The 21,978-nt window shown below is 45.9% G+C and overlaps 1 protein-coding gene across 2 annotated transcripts in view; it reads left to right on the forward strand.

The window, feature by feature from the left end:
- Positions 1–15,106: 15,106 nt before the first annotated feature.
- The window catches only part of TMEM117 (transmembrane protein 117), a 198,117-nt gene continuing 191,245 nt past the window's right edge, over positions 15,107–21,978 (forward strand). Inside the window, exons 1-2 of one of the 2 annotated variants that reach the window (XM_035128607.3) lie at positions 15,107–15,460; positions 20,933–21,227. In XM_035128607.3, the coding sequence (XP_034984498.1) occupies positions 20,951–21,227 (277 nt within the window). In that variant the 5' untranslated portion in view covers positions 15,107–15,460; positions 20,933–20,950. The remainder of the gene's footprint in view (positions 15,461–20,932; positions 21,228–21,978) is intronic. The other variant, XM_035128605.3, reaches the window with a different exon arrangement.

Below are 21,978 nucleotides of genomic sequence, written 5' to 3' on the forward strand. Positions count from 1 at the left end.
GGGCAAAGGCAGGAGGCGGCGCCGGGGAAAGAGAGCGAGTAGACCGGCCCGGGACGCGCACGTGACGCGCCGCCGCCACTCAGCGCCTCGCTTGCCTTCGCCCCGACGGAGGCTCCTTCCGGCCAGGCAGCGGCGCCGGGACTCGGGCTGGAGACGCCGGGGAAGCGCCAGAGTCGCCGCCGCCATGTGCTCTTCCTACGTCCCGGTCCATGGAAACCGGCAGCCCCCGGTCCCTGCGCAAGTTGCACCGCGAGCTGACGTGTCGGAAGTCTAGATTTTGGCGGTTTCCCCTAAAAGTAGCTCGAAAACTTTAGATTTTGCATTTAAAAAGCTCCACAACTTTGCCCCCTCCAAAAAGAATTCACTTTTTGAAATACGGCAACCCTAGCTCCTCCAATTTTTCTCCGATGAAAATAGGGACGTTCTTTTCCATAAGAATAATCAGTGGGTTTTTTTGTTTTTTTGTTTGAAAAACGTGGGGAAACTCACCACGAAGTTTGTTTGTTTGTTGCGGACCAGTCACAGTGCCACCCCCCTCCCCACCCCCCGCAGTGGCTAAATGTAAAATGTGATTAATAAACTCAAGCGAACAATGATCTGGATTGGGAATGACCACGACTTTATTGATTACAGATATAGGTGATTTGGGGGGGGGGCGGCTCAAGCATTGTGTATATCCATTCCAGGCCCCCATGACAAAAAGTTCCTGCTACAACAACAACTAAGAATAAAGATAAGGATAAATTACAATTTTACCCTCTCCATCTGGCTGGGTTGCCTCAGCCACTCTGGGCAGCTTTCAAGTTATATACGACACAATAAAATATTACACATTAAGAAACTTCCCTATACAGGGCTGCCTTCAGGTGTCTTTTAATATTTGCATATTTACTTATCTCCTTGGTTCGGGCATCACAGAACTCCATATCCTCCAACATTTCTCTGATGAAAACAGGCATCCTAAGGAAAAGCGGGACATTCCAGGATCAAATAAGAACTGAGGTGGCTTCTGTAAATCTGGGACTGCCCCTGGAAAACAGGGACACTTGGAGGGTCTGCTTTTGTACAGGAGGCTAGTTTCTCCACAGCAGTGGTCCACAAGCTTTTTTCTCTGGGCCATACTGTAAAAATAAAAATTTGCTCGTGCCACACTGAATATTTTTATTGGTGAGAAATGCATTGGAAGACAAAAAGAAACAACTCTTTAGGTAAGTGTTTGGTATAGGATTGCAGCCTTGATTTGAAAAGGGGCTTGTTGTTTTTGCCAGTCCCCTATCGTTTTAAGTCACTCACTAGGAGTAAGACACATTTATTTCAACGTGATTCGAAATGCTCTCCTACTGGCTTTTCTGTGTTGCTGTTTCTCATGTCAAATTTGTGTTCTTTTATTCATTTGCATGCAGAATGGCTTGTTTGCCTCGTGGCGCATTGTTGGCTGGTTGCATTGGAAATGAAAAGGCAAATGAGCATGTGACTGATGACATTAGGTCCTGCTCAGCCTCCCAGGACACTCTGTAACTGACCTTCAGGTGGCCATTCATTGAACAAAACTTTAAAGGGAGATTGCAACATGAAACCACTGAATTCCAATACATCACGAGGTTCAGTACTGCCACTTGTAACTTGAATTGGCATAATCCAGTTTTATCATACCCCCGGAGAAATCCAAATCTACCTTGTGCTGTGAGTGTGTGGAATTGGATTGAAGTGTCCCAGCCATGCTAGCTAAACTGGCTTCTTCCTGCCACTGAGCATCCTTTTCTAACTTCTGAAGGGATGCACACTGGCAACAGCTGGCAGAAGACCCAAACAGGACATTTTGGAGCCAGGGAGGGGCTAAGCTGATCCAGAATTTGATCTGGGTCCAGCCATGGTGCATTGTAAAGCCTCACTGGTCATACCGGTCAGTGGCCAAGATTTGGCTACATTATCTCCTACATGTTCAGTTTACCAGTGTCAGAATGGGTGTGAACAGTCACTGTTAATAAAGTAATAATCAGCAACTGTACTTCTTTGCATTTCCTTTCCTTCTGACCTTATTGTATTTAATCCCCACACCAAACCATGTACAGTATATATGCACCTGCAATTCAGGATCACACCTCAGGCACTGGATGAAGTGCCCATGAAAGCTGTGCTATAGGAAATAGATTTGTCTTTAAGGTACCAAGGTAAAGGTAAAGGGACCCCTCACCGTTAGGTCCAGTCGCAGACAACTCTGGGGTTGTGGAGCTCATCTCGCTTTACTGGCCCAGGGAGCCAGCGTACAGCTTCCGGGTCATGTGGCCAGCATGACTAAGCCGCTTCTGGTGAACCAGAGCAGCACATGGAAACACCGTTTACCTTCCTGCCGGAGTGGTACCTATTTTATCTACTTGCACTTTGGTGTGCTTTCGAACTGCTAGGTTGGCAGGAGCTGGGGCTGAGCAACAGGAGCTCACCCTGTCACAGGTATTTGAACCACTGACCTTCTGATCGGCAAGCCCTAGGCTCAGTGGTTTAAGGCTACTCTTTGTTGATTTTGCTGCAAGAGGCTAACACAGCTACTTCTCTGGAAATGAAAGCTCAGCATTAAAACATCCCCATTTATATTTGGCACCTAGGAGCCATCAAGCTACAAAGATGCCGCACTACTAAGAAAACTGTTTAGTCACCTGTCTCACCTGCAAAGTTACAGAGAGGTGCGCAGAGGCAAAATGCCACCAAATAATTTAGTAACTAGGCCGGTTGATGTAGGAGCAGGTGGCATTTCACTTCATCAGAGTTTGTTTGTTTGTTTGTTTTTTGAGGTTATGGTTTGGAAAATTCACTACACTCCCTATTTCCTGACAGAACTCTACAATGCTGCCCTGTTGAAAATGGAAAAATCAGGGCCTAAGACATGTTCTGACTTGTCCATTGATTTAAAGAAATCTATTCTGTGTATGACTTGGTTGGATGCCATCCCACAGTCCTTCAGTAGGACTACTCAGCTGTGACAGTGTTTCTCATCTGTTCAAGTGCCAGCAGAATCAACTTTGTTGCCCGAGGGAAAGCAAGCAGTGGTATTCCAGGTGAGGCGTCTTGTCTTAGGCTTGTAAAGGTTGAGTATCACATCTTTATTAACCTTATTTTTGTGATTATAGGGGTCAGCCCAACAGTTTTGTTTCCCGGCTCTTTCAGCTCTGGATCCCGGAAGCATGCAGAATATCCACATCTTTATTACAGTGACTGAGATGCCTAGCCAAAACCTCATACTGTATATACAAAAGTTTTGCCCAATAGAAAAGAGCAGCGGGTGACTAAATGTCTCAGAAGGAGTTCCATATCCCATATGGAAGCACATAAAAGGACCTTCCTCCAGTAATCGCCTCCTGCCTAATCTCTAGAGGGATCTGCAATGGGGGGATGCCCAATGACAACTTCAGGAAATGGTCAGGCTTATGTGGAGATGCCTAGGTTCATTCAGATGGGCAGGACCTAAGCTGCTTATAGGGTTTTATAGGTCAACACAACCATGGAATTGTATCCAGAAACAAGCTGGAAACCAGTGAGGACAATTAAACCCCCGTATAAAATGCTCAGTATAATTAGTCCTAGCTTGTAGTAGTAATAGTAGTAGTAATAGTAGTAATAGGGGACCCAGGTGGCGCTGTGGTTAAACCACTGAGCCTAGGGCTTGCCGATCAGAAGGTTGGTGGTTTGAATCCCTGTGACGGGGTAAGCTCCCGTTGCTTGGTCCCAGCTCCTGCCAACCTAGCAGTTCGAAAGCACGTCAAAATGCAAGTAGATAAATAGGAACCGCTACAGCGGGAAGGTAAACGGCGTTTTCATGTGCTGCTCTGGTTTGCCAGAAGCGGCTTTGTCATGCTGGCCACATGACCTGGAAGCTATACGCCGGCTCCCTTGGCCAATAATGCGAGATGAGCGCGCAACCCCAGAGTCGGTCACGACTGGACCTAATGGTCAGGGGTCCCTTTACCTTTACCTTTAGTAGTAGTAGTAGTAGTAGTAGTAGTAGTAATATAATATATTTATAACCTGCCCATCTGGCTGGGTTTCCCCAGCCACTCAGGGTGACTTCCAACAAAAGATTAAAATACAATAATTCATCAAATATAAAAAAAACCTTCCCTAAAAAAGGCTGCCTTCAGATGTCTTCTAAAAATCAGGTAGTAGTTTATTTCTTTGACATCTGATGGGAGGGTGTTCCACAAGGTGGGCGCCACTACCGAGAAGGCCCTCTGCCTGGTTCCCTGTAACTTCGCTTCTCGCAGTGACAGAACCGCCAGAAGGCCCTCAGAACTGGACCTCAGTGTCTGGGCTGAATGATGAGGGTGGAGACGCTCCTTCAGGTATGCTGGGCAAGGAAGTCTTGCTGCTGTGTTTTGAACAAGATGACGACCTTTCAGAGGCAGGCTAACGTCACAGTAACAAGGCATGGATCACTGTAGCAATGGCATCTTTTGCCAGGAGAGGACTAACCAGAATTGGTGAAAGGTGTTTCTGGCCACAGATGCTGTTTGGCCATCACTTTCCAGGCCGTATCTAACAGCACCTCCAAGTTGTGAAGCTGATCTTCAAGGCAGGGGGTGGGGAACCGGATCAGGTTGGCTGGAACCTGGGTTCCCCTGTCTAAAAGGCACCACCCACTTGTCAATCATCATGATGCTCCGTCAGGAACTCTGCAGGTCAGCCAATCCCAGCAGGCTTGCTCTCATTGCCGGTGAGCTGATTGGTGGTGACCACAAGCCTCCTTTGCCCAGGCAGGATTGTGTGAACACTTTAAGGCTCCCAGTTGTGCACCGGCAGCTGCATCCCCACCTGCCCCACACCTGTGATATGATGTCAGGTGTGAGGCAGGTGGTCATGATTCCTCATGCCTGCTTAAGGGGATATAGCAGCTGAATAACAACTTCTCTGTAAGCTGGCATTGGCATCTTTATATTGTTTGGGCTGAGTTATTAGCCCAGTCTAGCTCATTGCTGACTCAAGACACCTGTCAAGGCCATCGGCCTGCAAATTTGGATTAGATGAAAAGGAGAAAGCTGGGGGTCCTCAGCATGCTGATGGGATGTTTTCTGGAACTCTTATTAGTTGGGCTTTGGTGAGGATGAATGAAATGAGCAAAAGGTAACCTGTCAAGGTGATCTAAATGTGATGTTTACCTGTATTTGTCAGGCTTCAGGGAATCTGATCCCTCCCCATGGTGGCAGCCAAGAAGCAGATAAAGAAGAAGAATGCTCACCAAGTAATTTATTCACTATTCACAGAGAGAGATGAAGGAATGCAGTTGCTCCGAGTAAAGTCCCACCCCCTCTATCCCTTCTATTCTACATCACCCCTGCGCCAGCCAATCTGAGCTTTCTGCCTCTGAGCTCTCTGTTCTGATACTCTCAATGCTCGCCTGGTCCTGGGAGGCGGGTGGTGGTGGTGGTGGTGAGGAATGCTTTCCAAGGACACTGATTCTGTCAGCTCTCTCTCCCCTGGTGCTTCTTCTTCCTGCTGTTCCTCTCCCAATATTTCCCAGCTTCTGCCCTCTGCAGCCTCTGAACTATGACCTTCTGCAAACCACTGTTCTAAATCTATACTGCCCTCCTGTTCTCGGGAAGGTTCAGGAGAAGGGGGGCAGCGGTCCTCACCATTCCTCCTCAGTCCAGCCCCTGACAGTATTTCACATTAAAAAACCAACACAGATTTTTAATAGATTTTAATGCAAGGATACACACACCCACACACACACACACCCACACACACACACCCTTGGCTAGCATTGACTGATAAAGTGGGTTACTTTGCTACTCCAGAAAACTGTGGCTTGTGAAGTGAATACATATTATGGACTTTTCCTTTCTGAATAGAACACTATGTCCTAAAGCTATTGTGCAGCAATTCGCTTTTCTCTTCTCTGTCCTGTAAATGACACCATGGTGGTACAGTTGAATTGACAAATTTAGACGCTAGCGATAAAGCCAGGATGCAGGAATGAATAGAAGACTCTGCTCATGGTGTAAAATTACAACGTTGTTCAAGGCTGGGTGGATAGCTGGTGCAGAATTCGGCGGCCAGCTTTCTCACCTGGGTTTGTGCATATAACACCAATCCTGGCCCAACTGCACTGACTGCTAATTAGTATCTGGGCCCAATTCAATGTGGGAAAGACTAAGCTATAGTTTGTTCTAGAACTGAAAACAAAATTCTGAGCTCATTGTACGTTTTTTGCAACAGCCTCTATTCCGTGGAGATCAGAGTTCTAGTAAGATCTGGCCCTACTGTTAGACAGATTGAGGCAGCTTCCTCTGACAGTAGATGCTGGAGCTACGGGGAGTAGTAGCAAGGTGAGGTGAGGACACACCGGCATGTGCCAGACAGTCTGCATTGCATTCTTTAACAAGCTGCCCTGCTGCCTTTATGTGCTGTTAGATGCTGTCTCATCACCCATGTTAAATTAGGTAGGATATTGATTTGACAGTCCATTCATCTTCTGTACATGGAATGGGAGAGGGTGTCATTTTGTCCTTTACCACAGGCAGCAAAATATCTTCTGCCAGCCCTGTTTCTTGTGAAAACCACCAATCCCGGAAGTCCTGTCATACCTGAGGTAGTTGATGCCTGCTTATAAATGGAAAGCGCAATGCTGGTGGTCAACAAAAGAGGTTTAAAGACTGTCTCAAGGCAAATCTTTAAAAATGTAGTATAAACACTGACAACTGGGAAACACTGGCCTGCGAGTGCTCCAGTTGGAGAACAGCCTTTACCAAAGGTGTCATGGGCTTTGAAGAAACTCGATCTCAGGACGCAAGAGAGAAACGTGCTAAGAGGAAGGCACGCTTGGCAAATCCACACCGTGATCAACTCCCGCTTGGAAACCAATGTTCCCACTGTGGAAGGACGTGTGGATCCAGAATTGGCCTCCACAGTCACTTACGGACCCACTGTTAAAATCATGTTTATGGAAGACAATCTTACTCGGCTATGAGTAATCCAAGAAGAAGAAGAAGAAGAAGAAGAAGAAAGAAGAAGAAGAAGAAGAAGAAGAAGAAGAAGAAGAAGAAGTTGTCATATATGTGAACGTTTTACAAGTGTATTGTCAGATTAGAAGGAACTTTTTCTTTCTGGTAGAGATTTGGTATTTTGCTTAGCAAGCAACAACTTGGGTCTCCACTGGAGTCCTCAAAAACTTTTTTTTAATAAGAAGAGTATGATTGGTTCAGTGAAGCATCCTAAAGCCCCAATCCTAACCCTGTTTACTCAGAAGTCCTACTGAATTCAATTAGATTTCGTTCTACAAAAGTAGATAGGGTTGTAGTAAGTTACATAAATAGAAATTGAGATGGTTCAGCTGACACAAATAGCAAGAAGCATTGTTGGCTGGTTGCATTGGAAATGAAAAGGCAAATGAGCATGTGACTGATGACATTAGGTCCTGCTCAGCCTCCCAGGACACTCTGTAACTGACCTTCAGGTGGCCATCCATTGAACAAAACTTTAAAGGGAGATTGCAACACGAAACCACTGAATTCCAATACATCACAAGGTTCAGTACTGCCACTTGTTACTTGAATTGGCATAATCCAGTTTTATCATACCCCCGGAGAAATCCAAATCTACCTTGTGCGGTGAGTGTGTGGAATTGGATTGAAGTGTCCCAGCCATGCTAGCTAAACTGGCTTCTTCCTGCCACTGAGCATCCTTTTCTAACTTCTGAAGGGATGCACACTGGCAACAGCTGGCAGAAGACCCAAACAGGACATTTTGGAGCCAGGGAGGGGCTAAGCTGATCCAGAATTTGATCTGGGTCCAGCCATGGTGCATTGTAAAGCCTCACTGGCTACATTATCTCCTACATGTTCAGTTTACCAGTGTCAGAATGGGTGTGAACAGTCACTGTTAATAAAGTAATAATCAGCAACTGTACTTCTTTGCATTTCCTTTCCTTCTGACCTTATTGTATTTAATCCCCACACCAAACCATGTACAGTATATATGCACCTGCAATTCAGGATCACACCTCAGGCACTGGATGAAGTGCCCATGAAAGCTGTGCTATAGGAAATAGATTTGTCTTTAAAGTACCAGGGTAAAGGTAAAGGGACCCCTGACTGTTAGGTCCAGTCACAGACAACTCTGGGGTTGTGGAGCTCATCTCACTTTACTGGCCCAGGGAGCCAGCGTACAGCTTCCGGGTCATGTGGCCAGCATGACTAAGCCGCTTCTGGTGAACCAGAGCAGCACATGGAAACACTGTTTACCTTCCTTTATCTACTTGCACTTTGGTGTACTTTCGAACTGCTAGGTTGGCAGGAGCTGGGGCTGAGCAACGGGAGCTCACCCTGTCACAGGTATTTGAACCACTGACCTTCTGATCGGCAAGCCCTAGGCTCTGTGGTTTAAGGCTACTCTTTGTTGATTTTGCTGCAAGAAGCTAACACAGCTACTTCTCTGGAAATGAAAGTTCAGCATTAAAACATCCCCATTTATATTTGGCACCTAGGAGCCATCAAGCTACAAAGTGGATAAAGGTAGTTTCACAGAAAAGATGCCGCACTACTAAGAAAACTGTTTAGTCACCTGTCTCACCTGCAAAGTTACAGAGAGGTGCGCAGAGGCAAAATGCCACCAAATAATTTAGTAACTAGGCCGGTTGATGTAGGAGCAGGTGGCATTTCACTTCATCAGAGTTTGTTTGTTTGTTTGTTTTTTGAGGTTATGGTTTGGAAAATTCACTACACTCCCTATTTCCTGACAGAACTCTACAATGCTGCCCTGTTGAAAATGGAAAATCAGGGCCTAAGACATGTTCTGACTTGTCCATTGATTTAAAGAAATCTATTCTGTGTATGACTTGGTTGGATGCCATCCCACAGTCCTTCAGTAGGACTACTCAGCTGTGACAGTGTTTCTCATCTGTTCAAGTGCCAGCAGAATCAACTTTGTTGCCCGAGGGAAAGCAAGCAGTGGTATTCCAGGTGAGGCGTCTTGTCTTAGGCTTGTAAAGGTTGAGTATCACATCTTTATTAACCTTATTTTTGTGATTATAGGGGTCAGCCCAACAGTTTTGTTTCCCGGCTCTTTCAGCTCTGGATCCCGGAAGCATGCAGAATATCCACATCTTTATTACAGTGCCTTAGATGCCTAGCCAAAACCTCATACTGTATATACAAAAGTTTTGCCCAATAGAAAAGAGCAGCGGGTGACTAAATGTCTCAGAAGGAGTTCCATATCCCATATGGAAGCACATAAAAGGACCTTCCTCCAGTAATCGCCTCCTGCCTAATCTCTAGAGGGATCTGCAATGGGGGGATGCCCAATGACAACTTCAGGAAATGGTCAGGCTTATGTGGAGATGCCTAGGTTCATTCAGATGGGCAGGACCTAAGCTGCTTATAGGGTTTTATAGGTCAACACAACCATGGAATTGTATCCAGAAACAAGCTGGAAACCAGTGAGGACAATTAAACCCCCGTTTAAAATGTTCAGTATAATTAGTCCTAGTTTGTAGTAGTAATAGTAGTAGTAATAGTAGTAATAGGGGACCCAGGTGGCGCTGTGGTTAAAACACTGAGCCTAGGGCTTGCTGATCAGAAGGTCGGCGGTTTGAATCCCTGTGACGGGGTAAGCTCCCGTTGCTTGGTCCCAGCTCCTGCCAACCTAGCAGTTCGAAAGCACGTCAAAATGCAAGTAGATAAATAGGAACCGCTACAGCGGGAAGGTAAACGGCGTTTCCATGTGCTGCTCTGGTTTGCCAGAAGCGGCTTTGTCATGCTGGCCACATGACCTGGAAGCTATACGCCGGCTCCCTCGGCCAATAATGCGAGATGAGCGCGCAACCCCAGAGTCGGTCACGACTGGACCTAATGGTCAGGGGTCCCTTTACCTTTACCTTTAGTAGTAGTAGTAATAATATATATATATATATATATATATATATATATATATATATATATATATATATTTATAACCTGCCCATCTGGCTGGGTTTCCCCAGCCACTCAGGGTGACTTCCAACAAAAGATTAAAATACAATAATTCATCAAATATAAAAAAAACCTTCCCTAAAAAAGGCTGCCTTCAGATGTCTTCTAAAAATCAGATAGTAGTTTATTTCTTTGACATCTGATGGGAGGACGTTCCACAAGAAGGCCCTCTGCCTGGTTCCCTGTAACTTCACTTCTCACAATGAGGGAACCGCCAGAAGGCCCTCAGAACTGGACCTCAGTGTCCGGGCTGAAGGTGGAGACGCTCCTTCAGGTATGCTGGGCAAGGAAGTCTTGCTGCTGTGTTTTGAACAAGATGACGACCTTTCAGAGGCAGGCTAATGTCACAGTAGCAAGGCATGGATCACTGTAGCAATGGCATCTTTTGCCAGGAGAGGACTAACCAGAATTGGTGAAAGGTGTTTCTGGCCACAGATGCTGTTTGGCCATCACTTTCCAGGCCGTATCTAACAGCACCTCCAAGTTGTGAAGCTGATCTTCAAGGCAGGGGGTGGGGAACCGGATCAGGTTGGCTGGAACCTGGGTTCCCCTGTCTAAAAGGCACCACCCACTTGTCAATCATTATGATGCTCCATCAGGAACTCTGCAGGTCAGCCAATCCCAGCAGGCTTGCTTTCATTGCCGGTGAGCTGATTGGTGGTGACCACAAGCCTCCTTTGCCCAGGCAGGATTGTGTGAACACTTGAAGGCTCCCAGTTGTGCACCGGCAGCTGCATCCCCACCTGCCCCACACCTGTGATATGATGTCAGGTGTGAGGCAGGTGGTCATGATTCCTCATGCCTGCTTAAGGGGATATAGCAGCTGAATAACAACTTCTCTGTAAGCTGGCATTGGCATCTTTATATTGTTTGGGCTGAGTTATTAGCCCAGTCTAGCTCATTGCTGACTCAAGACACCTGTCAAGGCCATCGGCCTGCAAATTTGGATTAGATGAAAAGGAGAAAGCTGGGGGTCCTCAGCATGCTGATGGGATGTTTTCTGGAACTCTTATTAGTTGGGCTTTGGTGAGGATGAATGAAATGAGCAAAAGGTAACCTGTCAAGGTGATCTAAATGTGATGTTTACCTGTATTTGTCAGGCTTCAGGGAATCTGATCCCTCCCCATGGTGGCAGCCAAGAAGCAGATAAAGAAGAAGAATGCTCACCAAGTAATTTATTCACTATTCACAGAGAGAGATGAAGGAATGCAGTTGCTCCGAGTAAAGTCCCACCCCCTCCATCTCTTCTATTCTACATCACCCCTGCGCCAGCCAATCTGAGCTTTCTGCCTCTGAGCTCTCTGTTCTAATACTCTCAATGCTCGCCTGGTCCTGGGAGGCGGGTGGTGGTGGTGGTGGTGAGGAATGCTTTCCAAGGACACTGATTCTGTCAGCTCTCTCTCCCCTGGTGCTTCTTCTTCCTGCTGTTCCTCTCCCAGTATTTCCCAGCTTCTGCCCTCTGCAGCCTCTGAACTATGACCTTCTGCAAACCACTGTTCTAAATCTATACTGCCCTCCTGTTCTCGGGAAGGTTCAGGAGAAGGGAGGGCAGCGGTCCTCACCATTCCTCCTCAGTCCAGCCCCCGACAGTATTTCACATTAAAAAAACCAACACAAATTTTAATAGATTTTAATGCAAGGATATATATATACGTATATATATATATATACGTATATATATAACCTTGGTTAGCATTGACTGATAAAGTGGGTTACTTTGCTACTCCAGAAAACTGTGGCTTGTGAAGTGAATACATATTATGGACTTTTCCTTTCTGAATAGAACACTATGTCCTAAAGCTATTGTGCAGCAATTCGCTTTTCTCTTCTCTGTCCTGTAAATGACACCATGGTGGTACAGTTGAATTGACAAATTTAGACGCTAGCGATAAAGCCAGGATGCAGGAATGAATAGAAGACTCTGCTCATGGTGTAAAATTACAACGTTGTTCAAGGCTGGGTGGGTAGCTGGTGCAGAATTCGGCGGCCAGGTTTCTCACCTGGGTTTGAGCATATAACACCAATCCTGGCCCAATTACACTGACTGCTAATTAGTATCTGGGCCCAATTCAATGTGGGAAAGACTATAGTTTGTTCTAGAACTGAAAACAAAATTCTGAGCTCAGTGTACGTTTTTTGCAACAGCCTCTATTCCGTGGAGATCAGAGTTCTAGTAAGAGCTGGCCCTACTGTTAGACAGATTGAGGCAGCTTCCTCTGACAGTAGATGCTGGAGCTACGGGGAGCAGTAGCAAGGTGAGGTGAGGACACACCGGCATGTGCCAGACAGTCTGCATTGCGTTCTTTAACAAGCTGCCCTGCTGCTTTTATGTGCTGTTAGATGCTGTCTCATCACCCATGTTAAATTAAGTAGGATATTGATTTGACAGTCCATTCATCTTCTGTACATGGAATGGGAGAGGGTGCCATTTTGTCCTTTACCACAGGCAGCAAAATATATTCTGCCAGCCCTGTTTCTTGTGAAAACCACCAATCCTGGAAGTCCTGTCATACCTGAGGTAGTTGATGCCTGCTTATAAATGGAAAGTGCAATGCTGGTGGTCAACAAAAGAGGTTTAAAGACTGTCTCAAGGCAAATCTTTAAAAATGTAGTATAAACACTGACAAATGGGAAACACTGGCCTGCGAGCGCTCCAGTTGGAGAACAGCCTTGGTGTCACGGGCTCTGAAGACACTCCAACCCAGGACGCAAAGGAGAAACGTGCTAAGAGGAAGACACACTTGGCAAATCCACACCGTGATCAACTCCCGCCTAGAAACCAATGTTCCCACTGTGGAAGGACATGTGGATCCAGAATTGGCCTCCACAGTCACTTATGGACCCATTGTTAAAATTGTGTTTATGGAAGACAATCTTACTCGGCTACGAGTGATCACAGAAGAAGAAGAAGAAGAAGAAGAAGAAGAAGAAGAAGAAGAAGAAGAAGAAGGAGGAGTTTTCATATATGTGAAAGTTTTACAAGTGTTTTGTCAGATTAGAAGGAACTGTTCTTTCTGGTAGAGATTTGGTATTTTGCTTAGCAAGCAACAACTTGGGTCTACACTTTTTTTTTAATAAGAAGAGTATGATTGGTTCAGTGAAGCATCCTAAAGCCCCAATCCTAACCCTGTTTACTCAGAAGTCCTACTGAATTCAATTAGATTTTCTTCTACAAAAGTAGGTAGGGTTGTAGTAAAAGTTACATAAATAGAAATTGAGATGGTTTGGCTGGCACAAATAGCAAGAAGTATAGCCACTGAAAACAAGCAAACATAAAATATGTACCTCAAAGGGCAGATGCATTTTGTAGTGCCAGAGAACTCTTTTCCTTGAAGCCAAAGTCAAGAAACCAATTACTGTGTCTGCTTTATGGCACAGCATACAGAACCATTTCCATTATACAAACAAGGCAAGTATTGTATTGTATGGTACATACACCATAAACAAACTTGTGATGTGTGAGTTTGTCTTAGTGGTTTGTCTCACAGCCTTGTTGCAAAGGCCACCCGTTTCAAGATAAGAATTGCAAACCACTTTGCATCTTCAAAAGTCAATACAGTCGTACCTTGTTTTGTGGCTGGGATCCGTTCCGGAGCCTCGGCTGCTAGCCAAAAAGGACGCAGGGCAAAGCGCCGTGTCTGCGTACGCACGCACGCGGAGCAGTTTGCACTTCTGCACATGCGCGAACGGCAAACCCAGAAGTAACCCGTTCCAGTATTTCTGGGTTTGCCGTGGATGTTCGCTGGAATGGATGCTAGACAAGGCAGACGTTCGCGGAGGTATTACTGTACAAAGAACCAACAGGAAAAAGAGCTACTAGAGATGTTGCCGAAATTTCAGTTACTATATGTTTTGCTACATGAACTTATTCAAATTAGGAACATTGGAAGCGGTTAGTTGGTACGTATATTTATTTCAGTCAAGGACCAGTAGAGAAGGTAGGAAGAAAACAGAATGCTTAAAACACAATATAATAAACACATTACAGTAAATGTGAAATTTAAAACAATGTAGAACATAAAACAGTAAGAAACACAAAATGATACGCTTAAATGACGAAGAGGGATGCAAGGTGTTAATAATTTTAAAATTAAGGCTAGATCCTGAGCCAACTCCTTGTGGCCGAGGACCCTTTGCCGAGGACCCAAATATTTTAGGGGGGCAGGCCCACCCAAAGTGAATGTACACTGGCACTGCCATTCAAATAGTGTGTGTGTGTGTGTGTGTTGCATCTTGTGATCAATTTTGCTGGGCAGGGCTTATCTGGGCCCCGGCAATATTTTATTCAAGTTGGCATCCTTGTCGCAGATAAAAAAATACTGGCAGGATTATTGTAATAACCAGCAGTTATGTAAGAGTATATATTTAAAAAAGATTTAAAAAGAGTAAGTTAAGTTAGATATGCAGAAGATATTAAAAAGAAATTTAAGGAACCGCAGAAAGAGGGGGAAGGAAGTAAAGTTTTAAAATTTCAAAATGACTGTAAAATCAATGAAATGTATATATCCGAAAAGTATAAATATATTTTTTTAAAAACGAGGAGGAGGAAGCTGAAGCTGTTCCAGACCCACAGGTCAGATGCTCACCCCACTGTTACAGCTGTCCTACCCCGCAGGGTCGGTCCTACCCCAGGAACCTTCCACGCGGGAAGAGCTGGAGGAGATGCCAGACGCAGAAGCCCATCTCTGAGCTTCTGTGCTCCGGATGACTTACAGCCAGCTCCGGCGTGCGCCGAGAGGGAGGCGGGCGACCTTGGGAGGGGAGCGGAGCAGCCTCTCTCCTCCGGCCGGGCCTCGCCTGCGCCCTAGTTCCCTCGGCGCGCCCAGGTCTCCAAATCCGAGATGCCCCCGGCGGATGCGCGCTAGTTTCTTCCAGCGAGGCCTGGAAAGGGAACGAGAGAAAGAGAGGAGGGACAGAGGCGAGGGAGCCCGGATTGCAGCCGCAGCCGGCCTTGTCGCAGGGAGCGAGCGGCGGATCCGGCGTCCGCGGGCTCCTCCTGGCCAAGCGACCCCTGGAGACGTCCTCCGGGAAAGCCCGTTAAGGGCAGCGGCCCGAGGGGCGGCCCGAGGGCGTGGGCTGCTGCCGGTGGGCTGCGCTCCCTCGCGTCCGCCCGCGGGATATTTATAGCCGGCCGAGGAGGCGACTGTCTCGCGTGGCGCGCGTGCTGCCGGAGCCGCGCGGGGAAGGAGAAAGGCCGATCCTGGAGGGCAGCGTGCCTGCGCCGGACGCGGTGAGTCAAGTGCGCGCTGCCTCCGCGGGCGCCCGCCCCTTCTCCCCCTCCACTCCGCGATCGCGCGTGTTAAAAGGGGGGAGCCGCGGCCGGGATTTGGAGACTGCGAGGGAGCCCGGGGCAAAAACGTTTGGCGTTATGTAGCCGTGGGAAAGGCACTCTGCACATGCTCGCCCCGCGCAGGTCCGGCGCTGAAGATCGGGTTGAGCCTTAGGGGTGGCTTTTTTATTTGGGGGGTGGATGGGTTATCGTCAAGAAGGTGCTACCACAGTAGGTAATTTCCGCTGGTATATTTTTATCCCACCTCTTGTGTGAAAATGGTGTTTGTGTGTGTGGTGGGGTGTGGGGTGGTGTTGATGCACACTTTCTAAAAAGATACGTTTGGCAGCGGACATACCCCTAAACCCCGTGAGTAGAAATAGTATTCCTGGAATGATTTTAAAGAAACCTACGTTTTGGTGCTTGCGTGTTGGTGAGCCCCTCGCCATTGGCTTTGAACCTCCACTTTACAATGCAACCCGCCCCCTACATCTGGGGTTGCTCGCTTCAGTGTTCCTATAGTCCCTTAGTAGGTTTGTTTTTAAAGCCCCATCGTTGAAAGGCTTCTCTGTCTCGCACAATGTTTATTTTCCAAAATGCACAGCTAGCCCTGATCCCAGATGCCTGTGATTGACAGGTCCTCTGTTATTAGCCTTGCATGACCCTGAACTGAGAACAGGCTTGGGGGCTAAATCTGGACAAGTTCTTGTTGGAATCAAGCTCTGTTTTTTCCCTTTACCCTTTTAAAGTGAGAATAGGTATATGGTTAATGCAAGGCTCAGACTTGTGCCGGGTCCATTAGCTCTGCCTCCTCTTCTTTTTCTTTTTTTAAATTTTGCACATACACCATATACAAGAGAATTACATATACAAGAGAATTACACCATATATACCTTCTGTTTAAAGTACCTTTTCTGGTGTGTGCTATTGTAAAACCCTGTAGTATAAACATAGCATAATGCTGACTAGGAAACACAGTTGGTTTGCATTTGTTTATTTTTGGGGTGTTGTAGGAACAGGAATAGAGATGATGTCTCATAGTGGCAAACAGCATGGCTCCCAGTTCAAATCTAACAATACTTGACACCTGGTCTTCCTTTCAATCCCTCATTATAAACATGGGGATATTATTGTCCTACTTTACAGTCCGGCTGTATGCATTGCTGGTATGAGGTATATGAAATGAACTATATGAAGGATAAAGTGTGCTATATATCAGGGTCGGCTAATATATGGCCTTCTGGATATTGTTGGATGGGCATCAGTCAGCATGCCCAATGGTTAGGGATGATGGGAGCAATAATCCAACAACATCTGTAGAGATGAAATTCTCCCACTGCCGGGCTGCATAGTTATCTTTCTCCTCACTAGTGCTTTGATATCTAAAACCCCACAAAAGTATCCCGAGACTGCATTTGTTAAAAAGTTCTTTTAGAGATCAAAATGATGGTTTTAAAATTATGGCTTTCTTGTTTTGATCTTAGTCCCATGAGTCTACTTCTCTTGCTCATATACACACTGAATAAATTCATTTATTGCCCTGACAGTAACCTTTTCACAACATCTAGATAGCTTTCTGAATTATTTAGGTAAGATTTGGTTATATAGTTGTCTGAAACATCACCAATTGTTCATGTTAAAAACCACTAGTGTTGTTTAAATGATAGCAAAAACTGGATCCAGTTATTTATAAAGAGCGTTGTTTGCTTTCACACTTGTCACCAAACAAATGTTGCAATTATCTCTGGCATTCTTAAATCTTGTTTTTCTAGTTCCTGTGACTTTGACACAATTGCATTGTTGCCAGTTACATTCTTTAAGAAAGATCTATGGGTCTATTTACTGAAACACTATTATGGAATAAGCCACAATGCTTTGTTATCTTTATCAATGCAAAATGAAGCTGCAGAATGAACTGGCTGTGGGGTTTGTTTTTGTTTTTTGTTTTGTTTTATGGAACAAACAGTATGCTCAGTTTTGAATTCCTTTACTGAAGTTCAGATTTCGCAGAAGACCTTTGTCTTTAGGTCAGAGTCCTAAAGAACAGTCCTGTGGAATGCATATCCGTGGAATGCTTTCTTTGCAATCAGTTTAGGTTTAGGATGGAATAAATTGATTGGTACACTTCAGCATTGAAGTGTATGAAAGCCTCCATAGTTCAGCTGCTGAGATTGTCCTCTTGCTAACATTGAGCCACAGTTTCTGTTAAGCAATCTGTCAGACCATCGATCCTGTCAACTGTCTACTACAGAGAGAGCGGCTCTCTGGATATTGTTTGATTCCAGTTCTCATCAGGCAATGGGGGGGAAGGAAGTGGTCAACCACTAATATCTAATGGGCCGTGACTTTGGCTTTCCAAGCCTGGCAGATGTTTTTCCAGCCCTGCCACCTAAGATCCATTAACTGGAGATTCCAGGCATTTTACTTGTCCCTTTATTCATAATAGTCTATGCTTGGATCCACAACATTGCTGTTTCCCTTATTCAGTGTTTTGTACTTGGGAGACACTGCTTCTCCGGTAATAATGGATATACGTAGATGCATACAACTCATGATAGTTGCATATTAATGTTGTGTATATATTTTTGTATTTATATCGCTGTTGTTTTTGTATTTTATTTGAATTGTGAATTTAAATTGTAAATGGGCTCGTGTGCCCATTTGCAACCCAGAGGAGCTATTGTGGGCCCCACAACCATCCCAGCAATCCAAGCACACACACAGAAGAACGTAAAATGAGCCTGCAGGATCAGGACATTTAATCCAGCACCTTGTTCTCACAGTGGCCAACCTGATACCCCCCCGGGGGGGGGCCCTGCAAGCAGGATTTGAACCCAAGAGCACTCTTGCCCTCCTGCAGTTTCCAGCAACTGGTATTCAGAAGCATTACTGCCTCCAGCTATGGAGGCAAAGCATAGCACACCACAACCTTTTAGATTGGCAACAGCAGAATGATTTTTTCAAGCCACATTTCAGTGGCAGAGAGACCCCGGGAGTGCCAAGAAAGACCTCTACAGGCACATGTGTGCTCACTGATGCTGCCCTGGCGGACCCCCCCCCCCTTTAAGCTGTCTGATGTGATGCATGAACAGTACTAGACGGGAGGAACAGAAATTATATATTGCCGCATGTGTAGCTGTCATTCATGGTGCTCAGTGTATATCTTTATTTTTTAAAAAAACAGCACCATCCCTTTCCACTCTAAAGTGGAACTCAAGGCAGCTAACAACCTTAGAAGAAATGTAGGGATTGTAAAAGTTAAAGCAATGCACAGCACCGTCCTATACCTGCCTAAGGGTGCAAACCAACTGGGGGTGGGGCTGGATTGGGAAGAGGCATCCCTCCACCCATCCCTGCTGGTCTTTACTCGCGAAGTGAAACCACTGAGCCTCATGGCCTTGCCAATTGGAAGGTTGGCGGTTCGAATCCCCGCGATGGGGTGAGCTCCCGTTGCTCTGTCCCAGCTCCTGCCAACCTAGCAGTTCTAAAGCACACCAATGCAAGTAGATAAATGGATACTGCTGTGGCGGGAAGGTAAATGGCATTTCTATGCGCTCTGGTTTCCGTCACGGTGTTGCGTTGTGCCAGTAGCGGTTTAGTCATGCTGGTCATATGACCCAGAAAGTTGTCTGTGGACAAACACCGGCTCCCTCGGCCTGAAAGTGAGATGAGTGCCACAACCCCATAGTTGCCATTCAGTGGACTTAACCATCCAGGGGTCCTTTACCTTTATCTTGCAGAGCTCCACATTGTGCAACCAGAGGAAAACCCTGAAGTTCTGGGGTGTTCCTGGGTGTTCCACTGTTCCAAATAGTTGCCCAGTGGCCCCATAGTTACAAGGAGGTCCCAGCTTCCTCTGTCTTGATGGGCCACTTCTATGTAGACAGTGCTTTCTGAGTGGCAAAAGTCAGACTGCATACACAGACACATGCACGGCACATTCCGTTAAACTTTCTTAAAAACTGAGCTTGTCCCTTTCTTTTAATTTGGGATGGAGCTGTTACTCTGTCTTTGCATTTTCTATTATGGGTTGCTTTTTGACGGTTTTATGGTCTGTTATTTTTTTTATGGTAAGCTGTTATGAGGGCCCTTGTGGCTTAAAAGCCACCTATAAATTTACATGTGTGCGCCTCTTCTAAGGAGGAAAAGCCTCCTTGGCATAAGGCACATCCTTTATCCCAATTCAAGCATTTTGTTGTTGTTTAGTCGTTTAGTTGTGTCCGACTCTTCGTGACCCCATGGACCAGAGCACGCCAGGCACTCCTGTCTTCTACTGCCTCCTGCAGTTTGGTCAAACTCATGTTCGTAGCTTCGAGAACACTGTCCAACCATCTCGTCCTCTGTCGTCCCCTTCCCCTGGTGTCCTCAATCTTTCCCAACATCAGGGTCTTTTCCAGGGAGTCTTCTCTTCTCATGAGGTGACCAAAGTATTGTAGCCTCAGCTTCAGGATCTGTCCTTCCAGTGAGCACTCAGGGCTGATTTCCTTCAGAATGGATAGGTTTGATCTTCTTGCAGTCCATGGGACTCTCAAGAGTCTCCTCCAGCACCATAATTCAAAAGCATCAATTCTTCGGCGACCAGCCTTCTGTATGGTCCAGCTCTCACTTCCATACATCACTACTGGGAAAACCGTAGCTTTAACTATACGGACCTTTGTCGGCAAGGTAATGTATCTGCTTTTTAAGATGCTGTCTAGGTTTGTCATTGCTTTTCTCCCAGGAAGCAGGCGTCTTTTAATTTTGTGACTGCTGTCACCATCTGCAGTGATCAAGGAGCCCAAGAAAGTAAAATCTCTCACTGCCTCCATTTCTTCCCCTTCTATTTGCCAGGAGGTGATGGGACATTATGAGCATTATACTCATGAGTAAATAGAAGAAAAAAGAGGAGGAGCTGGAAGCTTGCTCAACGCACAGAGGCTGTGTACACACACAACATCTGAAACAACACCGGGGGTGGTTTATACCCAGGGTTTTGCATTGGTACACACCATCACAAGATGGCATCATTTAAAGCAGCAGCTACGTTTTCAAACTAGTGCACAGCAATGTTCTCTATTCCCCTGTAACTAGGGTTGCCAGACTCAATGGAGGACAGGACTTTTGTGCCTTTAATTGCCCTGCTCTCTTTTGAGTCTGGAAACCTTAAAGAGAAACCAGCAGACCCTTTGTTTAATTTCAAAGCAAAGGGTCTGCTGGTTTCTCTTTAAGGTTTCCAGCCTCAAAAGAGAGCAGGGCATTTAAAGGCACAGAAGTCCTGTCCTCTATTGAGTTTGGCAACCCTACCTGTAACTAGTGCTATTTTTCTAGAAAAAGAGGCGCCAGAGCTCACCATGAGCACCTCCCTCCTTCTCTTAGAATGGCAGTGGTGCCCACCTAAGAGGTGCCGGAAAGTACCCGAGAGGTGCTGGAACTCAGTTCTGATGGGGTGGCAGGGGAAAGTGATGTATAGTGGGAATGGTCATAGCTCTGTGGTAGAGCATCCGTTTTTGCACGTGGAAGGTCTCAGGCTCAATCTCTGGCATTTCCAGGTAGGGCTGGGAAAGACTTCCTGTCTGAAACCTTGCATGGTCACTGCCAGTGAGTGTTGAACGAATTGGCCTAGATGGGTCAATTCTAATGTTCTGTTATAGCCCGTGTAAGACTGTGACATAGTGCAACACCCAGTAACACATTAGAACCTAATGCCTTCTTTGCTTTTTGCATGCAGGGGCTGAAGGGTCTGAGGATGGCCAAAGACTTCCGCTACTACTTCCAGCATCCGTGGTCCCGCTTGATAGTGGCCTACCTGGTGATCTTCTGTAACTTCTTGATATTTGCTGAGGATCCAGTCTCTCACAGCCAAACAGAAGCAAATGTCAATGTCGTGGGGAACTGCTTTTCTTTTGTAGCAAACAAATACCCCGAGGGAGGAGGCTGGAGGTTTTTGAAAGTGTTCCTGTGGCTGCTTGCCATCCTTACTGGACTGATAGTTGGCAAGTTCTTCTTCCATCGGCGCTTGTTTGGTAAGTTCCATGATGTGCTAAAAGCCTGTGTTTTCTCTCTCCCGCTCTGTGTTACCATTTCACACCTTTCAGGTTGAAAAGGCAGCAAAGCAAAGTGAAAGATGATGGCTGAATAGGATGTTTTGCACAGCAGCGATGAGTCAGTTAGAATATCATCAATCTTGATGACTATAAGCAAAATAATCTTTCAAACAGTGAAGGCACATCTGTTTGGTCTAATGAAGAGGGCATTAACTTTCCTCGCCAAAGACATGCTCCAGGGCACTTTCCTCACTGTCTTGATGGGTTTGTGAAACACGGCCTGGATATTATGATAAGAGCATGGCTTTGTTTAATGTGTTTTTTCGCAGCCCTGTTTAGGGAAGCTTTGAATGTTTGGTGGATTACTGTATTTAAATATTTTGTTGGAAGCTGCCCAGAGTGGCTGGGGAAGCCCAGTCAGATCGGCGGGGTATAAATAAAATAAATAATAATTTGTAAGCATGCATCTGTACCCAGGAGGCTTTGTTGCCCATTCCATCCAATCCATGGAGTTGTGATCTGAGCTAGATTTTCCAGATAGTACTGACTCTTTGCAGTGAGATCATTCTTATGAGGATGCAATAGCTCCATAGGTAGAGCATGAGACTAATCTCAGGGTTGTGGGTTGGAGCTCCACATTGGGCGAAAAGGGAGTTGGACTAGTTGACCCTTGTGTTTCCTTCCAGCTTTACAATTCTATGATTTTGTAATTCTATGACTTGTTCTCAGG

This window comes from Zootoca vivipara, chromosome 9, assembly GCF_965207765.1.
Source record: "Zootoca vivipara chromosome 9, rZooViv2.hap1.1, whole genome shotgun sequence".
In the NCBI taxonomy this organism is placed as follows: Eukaryota; Metazoa; Chordata; class Lepidosauria; order Squamata; family Lacertidae; genus Zootoca; species Zootoca vivipara.